General features: G+C 34.1%; 1 protein-coding gene across 1 annotated transcript in view; it reads right to left on the bottom strand.

The window, feature by feature from the left end:
- Nucleotides 1–7,465: 7,465 nt before the first annotated feature.
- The window catches only part of MCEE (methylmalonyl-CoA epimerase), a 28,696-nt gene continuing 26,046 nt past the window's right edge, over nt 7,466–10,115 (bottom strand). The window contains exon 3 of the mRNA XM_049613977.1: nt 7,466–7,766. Coding sequence (XP_049469934.1) covers nt 7,614–7,766 — 153 coding nt within the window. The 3' untranslated portion in view covers nt 7,466–7,613. The remainder of the gene's footprint in view (nt 7,767–10,115) is intronic.

Below are 10,115 nucleotides of genomic sequence, written 5' to 3'. Positions count from 1 at the left end.
CAATCAACGAGGTATCATTGAAATATAGGCAACTTTATCCAACAGCAGCAGAAAACATCCGTCATAAACTCACAAAGAACATACACCAAGAAAGATCACATTCTGAGCTATAAAACACATCTTAACAAATTTAAAAAATAAAAATAATACAGTGCATTCATTCTGACCACAATGGAATTAAAATAGAAACCACATAGAGATTAAACAATGCACTTTTTAAACATGGGTTAAAGAAGAAACCTCAGGATAAATGTAAAAATATTCTGAACTAAATGAAAATGAAAATATAACTTATCAAAATTTGTGGGATGTAGCAAAATCAGTGATTAAAAGGAAATTTATAGCAAGGAATTAATACATTAGAAAATATCTAAAATCAATAATCTAATCTTCAACCTTAGGAAACTAGAAAAAGTGCAATTAAATAAAAAATAACACAAGAAAAGAAACAATAAAAATTAGAGCAGAAATCAATGCAATTGAAAATAGTAAATCAACAGAGAAAATAAAACCAAAATGTGTTTTTTAAAAAAGATCAGTAGAATTGATAAGCCACTAGCCAGGCTAACTAAGAAAAATTACTAATTTAGAAATTACTAATATTAGAAATCAAAGAGGAGACATCACTACAGATCACATGGACATTAAAAGCATAGTAAAGGAATGCTATGAACAAATGTATGCCCACAAAATTGATACCCTAGATGTAATGGGCCAACTTCTTGAAAACACAATCTACCAAAACTCATAAAAGAAATAAGTCAATCTGAATAAGCCTATATCTATTAAATAAATTGAATCAATAATTAATAACTTTACAAAATAGAATGTACCATGGGGCGCCTGGGTGGCTCAGTCGGTTGAGTGTCTGACATCAGCTCAGGTCATGATCCCACGGTTCCTGTGTTCGAGCCCTGCATTGGGCTCTGTGCTGATAGCTCAGAGCCTGGAGCCTGCTTTGGATTCTGTGTCTCCCTCTCTCTCTCTGCTCTTCCTTTGCTAGTTCTCTGTCTCTCTCTCTGTCGCTCAAAAATAAATAAACGTTAAAAAAAACAAAACAAAACAGAATATACCAGACCTAGATGGGTTCACTAGTAAATTCTACCAAACATTTAAGGAAAAACTTATACCGATTCTCTACAATCTTTCAGAAGATAAAGCAGAGAGAATACCTCCTAACTCATGCTATGAGGGCAGGATTACCTTAATCCCAAAACCAAAGGCATTACAAGAAAACTACAGACTGATATAGTTCATGAACATATATGCAAAAAACATTAATATATTAACAAATCTACTCTAACAATGCATAAAAACAATTATACACTAAGGCCAAGTGGGATTTATCCCAAGTATTCAAGGCTGATTCAACCTTCAAACATCAATTAATGTATTCCATCACACCAACACGCAAAAGAAGAAAAATCAGATGATCCTATCAATAGATGTAGAAAAAACCATTTGACAAAATCCAACACCCATTATGATGGTTAGTTTTATGTGTCACTTTGAATGGACTAAGGGCAGCTGAGATAGCTGGTAAACATTATTTCTGGGTGTGTCTGTGAGGGTGTTTTTGAAAGAGATTAGCATTTGTGTTGGTTGGTAAACTGAATAAAGCAGATGGATGGCTCTCCCCAATGTAAGTGGACATTATTCAATCCTCTGAGGACCCAAATAGAACAAAAAAGTGTAGGAAGAACAAATTCACTCTCTACTTCAGATGAGGCATCCATCTTCTCATACCCTCAGACATTGGCTCTCTTGGGTTTCAGACTTTTAGATTCAGGTTGGAATTTACACCACTAACTTCCTGATTCTCAGGCCTTGGACTTGGACTGAACTACACCAGTCTTTCCAGGTTCTCCACCATGCAGGTAGCATATCTTGGTACTTGTTGGCTTCTATAACCATGTGAATTAATTCCTGCAATAAATTGTATCTATCTATCTATCTATCTATCTATCTATCATCTATCTATCTGCCTGTCTATCTATCTAAATGTATATATATTCTATTATTTCTGCTTCTCTGCATAACCCTAATACACCTATCCATGATAGAAAAACAATCTCAGTAAACTAGGAATAGAGCAGAATTGATTGATTTTTAAAAATTTACAAAAACCCTACCACTAACATCATACTTAGTGGTTAGAAACTTGAAGCTTTCCTGCTAAGATCAGGCACATGGCAAAAATGTCCTCTCTCACCACTGCTTTTCAATATTGTATTGGAAATTCTAGCTAATGCAATTAGACAAGAAAAAGAAATGTATACAGATTGAGAAGGAAGAAATAAAACTCTTTGTTCACAGATGATGTCATCATCCAAGTAGAAAATCCAAAGAATCCCTCCAGGAAATACTAAGTAATTACAGCAAGGTTGCAAGATACAAGGTTAATATGCAAAAATCAATTGCCTTACTATATAGCAACAATGAAAAAGTGGAATTTGAAATTAAAAACACACTATCATTTCCATTAGCACTTCACAAAAAATGAAATACTTTGGTAAAATCTAGCAAAATGTACAAGATCTATATGAAGGAACCATAAAGCTCTGATGAAAGAAATTAAAGATGACTTAAATAAATGGAGAGATAGTCCATATTCATGGTTGGGAAACTCAGTATTGTCACGATGTCAATTCTTCCCAACTTGATCTACAGATTAAATACAATGCCAATCCAAATTCAAGCAGGTTATTTTGTAGAAGTCAACAAAGATATTCTATAGTTTATATGACAAGACAAAAGAGTAAGTACAGAGAACTCAATATTGAAGAACAAAAACAGAGACTGATATTACCTGATTTTAATATGTACTGTAAACCTGTAGCACTCAAGCAGTGTGGTATTGGTAAAAGAATAAACAAATTAATGAAACAGAATAGATAATAGAAATTAAAGAAAATGTGAATAAATGGAAAGATAGGGATGCCTTGGTGCCTCAGTTGGTTGACTATCCAACTTCAGCTCAGGTCATGATCTGGCAGTTCATGGGTTTGAGTGCCACATCAGGCTCTGTGCTGATGGCTCAGAACCTGGAGCCTGCTTCAGATTCTGTGTCTCCTTCTTTCTCTCTGTCCCTCCCCTGCTTGTGCTCTCTCTCTCTCTTTCACTCAAAAGTATATAAATAAACATTAAAAATAAAAGAATATCTAAATGAGAAATAAGCATATGAAAGGGTACTCCACATTATATGTTCAGGGCAATGGAAATTAAAACAACAAGATGTCATGACATATCTATTAGAATAGCCAAAATCCAGAACATTGGCAACAACAAATGCTGGCAAGGATAGGAACTCTCCTTCATTCCTGATGGGAATTTAGAATGGTACAGCTACTTTAGAAGACATTTTGGTGTTTCTTAAAAGTAAACATCCTCTTTTTTGGTGGGGAGCAGAAAGAGAGGGAGAATTTTAAGCAGGCTCCATGACCAGTGTGGAGCCTGATGTGGGGCTCAATCTCACAACTGTGAGATCATGACCTGATCTGAAATCAAGTCATATGCTTAACTGACTGAGACACCCAGGCAACTCAAGTAAGTGTACTCTTACTGTAAGATCCTGTATTTATGTTCGTTGTATTTACTCAAATAAGCTGAAAAATACGTCCACACCAAAACATAGATGTTTATTGCAGCTTTATTCATAACTGCCAAAATGTGGAAGCATCCAAGATGTCCTTCACTAGATGAATGGATAAATACACTGTATTATATCCAGATGATGGAATATTATTCAGCACTGAAAAGAAATGAGCTGTCAAATAAAAAAGACAATAAAAAAAGACTGAGTACTGTATGATTCCAATTATATGACATTCTGAAAAATGCAAAACTATGTAGATGCTAAAAATATCCGGTGGTTGCCAAGGGAAAGACGGGAGGGTGGGATGAATAGAGAGCAGAGGTGTTTTAGGGCAGTGAAACTAATCTGTATAATACCATAATGGTGGATACATGTTGTTATACATTTATCAAAACCCATATAAGGTTTAACACCAAGAGTGAAGCCCAAGGTAATCTATGAGCTTTGAGTGATAATGATGTGTTAATGTAGGTTAATTTTAACAAATGTACCATTCTTATGTAGAAGTTGATACTGGGGGAGGCTGTGCATTTATGGGGAAGGGGTTATATGAGTACTCTGTGCTTTCTGTTCAATACTGCTGTGAACCTAAAACTGCTCTAAAAAATTAAGCTTATTTAAAAGAAAAAAACATATATGTTCCACACAGAATAATTGGACATATCAATAATTTCCAATATATAAATTCTCAATTATAATTTTGATGAAAATATAAGCATTTTGTATTTTAAAATATTATCATAATAGAAAAATTTTTTTGAAAAAATGTAATGAGGTATTACAGATACATAAGACTAAGGCATTTATTAAAGTATATGAGTAACAAGAATAATTATTTTGCTTGTTTTTTAATGTTCATAAAGCCACATCAAGCTTTTAAAATAATTACATAGATGTACTAATTATTTTTATTTTTTAGAAATAATTTTTCAGTGAAAATAGTTTTCTTTTAATTAAAAAAAAACACTGATAAAATGAACTCAACTTGTTATTCAATAATGAACACTTTTAAAATACCATTGAAAATAGAAATATAGATTACATGTTATGAACCCATCATTGGCAAGGTAGATGGAATTTAAGGCCAAATGTGAGACTTTACCTGAGGTTTATGTGTGTGTGTTGTGGGGGGGAAGGTAGGGAGGGAGCATGAATAAGCATTGATACCTAACAAAGTCAGAATTTTATTAGGGAGAAAATGAATGGATGCTAAGAGGCTATCAACACTATAACACATAATATTGTGTATATATTGCTACCAAATTTTATTCTGCTTATGAAAACAGAATTGTATTATTAATTGATGAATTAAATTCACAAAGTTAATTTTATTTAAAAGATTATGGATTTTAATTAAGTGTTTTTTATTTCCCTGAGATTTCTTTCATCTTTGACACATTATTTAGAAATTTGCTGTGTAATTTACAAGATTCTGGAGACTTTTCCTATTATTTGTGGTTTCTAGTTTAATTCAGTTATGACCACAAGGCATTTTTTATGGCTTTACCTTTTAAAAATATGTTAATGCTTGCGTTATGACCTAAGATATGGTCTATCTTGGTGAAGGTCCCCATACATTTGGAAAAAATGTGTATCCTGTATTAGTTAATGGTACTGTTCAGTTCTTCTGTATACTTGTTGGCTTTTGTTTAGCAGTTCTATACAATGCCAAAAGAGGTGTTAAAGTCCCCAATTTTAACTGTGAATTGACCTATTTTTCTTTCAATTCTGTCAATTCTCACTTTGTACTATTTTGTAGCTCTGTTGTTTGGCGAACGTACATATATTGTTATGTTTTTTCATGACCTGGTACTTTTATCATATGCAATGTACCTCTTTGTTCCTGGCAATTTTCTTTAGTTCTAAAGCCTACAACCATCCTAGTTTTCTTTAGTGTTTGCAAAGTATATATATTTTTCATTCTTTTATCTACTAATACCATTATATTTGAAGTGAATTTATTTTTTACTTTTATTTTTAGAGTGGGAGAGAGAGCAAATGAATGGGAGATAGGGAGAGAGAGAATCTTAAGCAGGCTCCATGTTCAGTGTGGAACCTGATGCAGGGCTCAATTGCACACCCTGGATCATGACCTGAGCCAAAATCAACAGTTAAATGCTCAACAAATTGAGCCATCCAGGAGAACCTGAAGTGAATTTCTTGTACATAGCATGTAGCTGGGGCTTGTTTTTTATCTATTCACTGAATATCTCTAAATTGTTGTGTTTAGACCATTTACATTTAATGTAATCATTGATGCATTAGGATGTAGGTCATTTTATTGTTTTCTGTTTTTTTTCTGTTTCCCCTTATCTGTCTTCAAGTGGGCTTGAAGAGAAATTCAAGTGAATTTTTTATATTAAATATTTTTATATTTATATATACTTGTATGTTTTTATATTTTACATATAAAATATTTATGATATTTTAATACATTATCTACTATTCCATTTTTATTTGTCTACATATTTTAGTGTTAACTCTGTATAGTATTTTCAGTGGTTACTCTAGGGATTATAATATACATACACAGTTTATCAGTCTACTAGTATCAAGTTACCTCTTCAAGTGGAATGTAGATACTTAATCACCATTTAGGTTCCATTATCCTTCCCCCTCCCTTATGTTACAGTTGTCTTGAGTATTACCTCTACATACATTGAGAACCACATCAGATGCTATTTTTCCTTTTAACTTTTAAGTGACAAGTATAACTAGATGTGTACTTGTCTTTTATAACAAGTTCAGTGTGTACCCCACTACTCATTTACTCAACATCCAATCATCCATGAATCTGAGACATTAACCACTTTCCCATACATTATGCATTTTATCCATCCATCCAAGATTCTTGAAATTCATCTTGATACTTCTACTATATTATAATCTGATATACCCCTAAGTTCATCCTCTGAGATTGATATTCCTTTCCCTTTCCTTTTCTTTTCAACTCCTTCATATTGCTTTGTGCGTATTTACATTTACTTCATGAAGTAGTTTTCCCAACTGGACCATAAGTTTCTTGGCAATGGGTTTCTATTTATTTTATATTTTTCTCTAGGATGTGGGGTATTCCATCACCTGAAGTGATAGATAACCCTACAAATTCACTGCCCTCTCAGGCCTACTGATTAGAAAAAAAAAAAAAAAAAAAAAATCAGCTACCTATGCACTCACTAGATCATGCATGAAGTTTTCTGCAAAACTTATTCATATACCTATCACTAGCACCCAAAATACCTGCCCATATGGAACCCGAACATGAATTATTCCAGAGGAGCACAAATTTTGTCAAAATTCCGTAAGTTTAAAAGTTTGTTCTAAAAAACTTTCCCTGGGGCTCCTGGGTGGCTCAGTTAGTTAAGCATCCAACCTTGGCTCAGGTCATGATCTTGTGGTCTGTGAGTTCAAGCCCTGCATCCAGCTCTGTGCGGACAGCTGGGAGCCTGGAGCCTGCTTCGGATTCTGTCTCCCTCTTTCTCTGCCCCTCCTCCTCTGATGCTCTCTTTCTCTCTCAAAAATAAATCATTAAACAAATTTAAAAAAATTAAATTAAATTAAAAAAACTCTCCATAACATCCTCAGAAAGCACTTTGTCCCAAATATGTAGCTATGCAACTGTCAGGCATCATTTCATAACTCCATCCCACCTCACACACACGTGCATGTGCATGCACGCACACACGCGTGCACACACACACACCGTCACACAGTAACATATTGTAATCAGTTACCCCATTTTGGACAGGAAAAATTTATTTCTATGAATATGATTTTAATAATATTCCCTAAGTATTTAATAACCAAGGATTCCTCCAAATCAGAAAAACCCCAAATTAACAAATATGTCAAATATATATTATGTGTATATATAATTTAAAAAAATCTCTTTAATTTGGCTTTTAATTTTGAACTTTTCATTGATAGAAGGAGTGAAGAATTCAATGCTGGAGTATAATTTGATGGGGTTTTTCAGTATATGTTGATGGGAATTTTTTAAGTTTCTTGCAAATATAAATCAAGCTTGCTCCAATTCCACAAGAACACCACCACAGTCTTTAGGATGGAGAAAAATCACTGGTTTTCCATGTGCTCCTATTTTGGGATCTTCACTTAGAATACGAATCTTCTTCTCTTTCAAATCCATCACAGATGCATTTATATCATCCACCTTGAGAAAAGGAAATAAATAAGAACACATTTGAGATCCCAAAAATACCAAATTATAGCATCTTAAGTATCTCAAAACTTTGAAGAAGAAAATATCTCCTCCAGTAGCTTTAGGCAGAATCATCCTTAAACTTTCAAAAAATTTCAGCTTAATGCTTCCAGAAAAGTAAAAGAAGTTGCTAGATTTCCATAGGTGAGCAACCACAATGCTTAAGAATTTTCACCATTATTAACCATTTCTCCTTGTAACCTAAAAAATGTATAATTTACAATATTTTCTTCTAGAAGTACTCTTGGTGATACTGCACATATTGTTTTTTCTTAAGAGCCCTGGGTTCTTAATTTAATAGAGAGAAGAGGCCTACCATATAAATGGGCAAGAGATTAAAATGGTAACAGATAAGAGTTTATGACACAGATTGTGGTAGGTACTCAAAAGGTAGGAGTGCTTCCCTGGATCCCCAAACCTCCCACCTGAAAAACCACCAGGTTATGACTTTTGAGATTAAAACTTGGTATACATGGGGTGCCTGGGTGGCTCAGTCGGTTAAATGTCTGACTTCAGCCCAGGTCATGATCTCACGGCTTATGGGTTCTAGCCCCACATCTGGCTTTGTGCTAACAGCTCAGAGCCTGGAGCCCACTTCAGGTTCTGTGTCTCCCTCTCTCTCTCTGCCCCTCTCCTGCACACTCTCTCTCTCTCTCTTAAAAATAAACATTAAATAAATAAAAATAAAACTTCATACATATGAAAATGACTATTAAATTGCCACCAAAATGTTTTTCCCCATTCTGAAAAATCCAAACATTTATAGTTATATAACTCTCTTCTCAATCATTTCTATTTTCTTCATATATACTGGCAGGCTAAAAAAGGAGCAAATGTGTTTCTATATACTTCATGAAAGAATGATTCTCCTCTATTTTGGAAAGTCATCCTCCTTAGACTGGCTCAGTTGGTTAAGTGTCCAACTCTTGATTTCAGCTCAGGTCATGATCTCACCGTTTGTGAGTTTGAGCCCCGCATCTGGCTCTGGGCTGAGAGTGTGGAGCCTGCTTGGGATCCTCTCTTTCCACCGCTCCCCCACTCACACTCTGTCTCTTTCAAAACATAGATTTTTTTTAAAACTTTTAAAGTTTATTTATTTATTTTGAGAGACAGAGTGAGCAGAGGCAGAGAGAGAGAGAGAGAGAGACAGACAGACAGACAGACAGAGAGGATCTGAAGCAAGCTCTGCACTGACAGCAGAAAGCCTGATGCAGGACTTGAACTAACGAACTGTGAGATCATGACCTGAGCTGAAGTCAAATGCTTAACCAACTGAGCCACCCAGGCGCCCCAATGGGAATAAATAAACTTAAAAAAAAAAACCTACTTTATAAAAATAAAAAGGTTACCTAATCATTCCCCTACTAATAAACATTTAGGCTAGAAGGGAAACCTAGACCCTTTTCAATGGTTAGATGCTAAATTGCCAATAGAACACAAGAGAGCTTGGTGATTGAGTTTATGGGCAAGATTCCATTGACATTTGAAGATAGAAGCACATGGCAGGAACTGGTGGAGATATTTAAGAAACATTAAAACAAAATTAAGAGAACAGATTGACATATTCTACCAAAACTGAGCTAAATCAAAAAAGAGAAGGGGTGCTTAGGTGGCTCAGTTGGTTAAGCAACTGACTTCGGCTCAGGCCATGATCTCACAGTCCATGAGTTCAAGCCCCATGTCCGGCTCTGTGCTGACAGCTCAGAGCCTGGAACCTGCTTTGGATTCTGTGTCTCCCTCTGTCTCTGCTCCTCTCCCACTCATGCTCAGTCTCTCTGTCAAATAAATAAACATTAAAAAATTTAAATAAACATTAAAATAAACATTAAATAAATAAACATTAAAAAGATTTGTACATAAAATAGCAGAAGGAATGTAAAAAAGAAAAAAAGCTAGTCAATCCAAAGAAAGGCAGAAGGAAAAAAATAACAAAAACCAAAAATGGTAAAAAGAAAATACTATATGATACAGTAGAAAATAAGTTCCAATATGGAAAACAGATTAAATGAATTATGAGATTGTCAGAATGAATATAAATTTAAAAAATATGTTTACTGAAAGAGATATATGCACCCAACAATAAAAAAAACTGCAATTATACGCTCCCTAGAAGAGACTTACCTACACAAAACCATAAAAGATGAGTAAAAGGATGGAAAAAAGATATACCAGACAAATATTAACCAAAAGAAAGTTGATACAATATTAGTATCAGCTAAAACAAAACTTAAAGTGAAATACACTAAATAAAGACAGATAAAACTTATAAATAAAATGAACAATCCACCAAGATGACAAAAC

Source organism: Panthera uncia (genome assembly GCF_023721935.1).
Source record: "Panthera uncia isolate 11264 chromosome B3 unlocalized genomic scaffold, Puncia_PCG_1.0 HiC_scaffold_1, whole genome shotgun sequence".
In the NCBI taxonomy this organism is placed as follows: Eukaryota; Metazoa; Chordata; class Mammalia; order Carnivora; family Felidae; genus Panthera; species Panthera uncia.
Note: the sequence above shows the minus strand (reverse complement) of the source record. Positions and strands in the feature narration are given on the sequence as shown.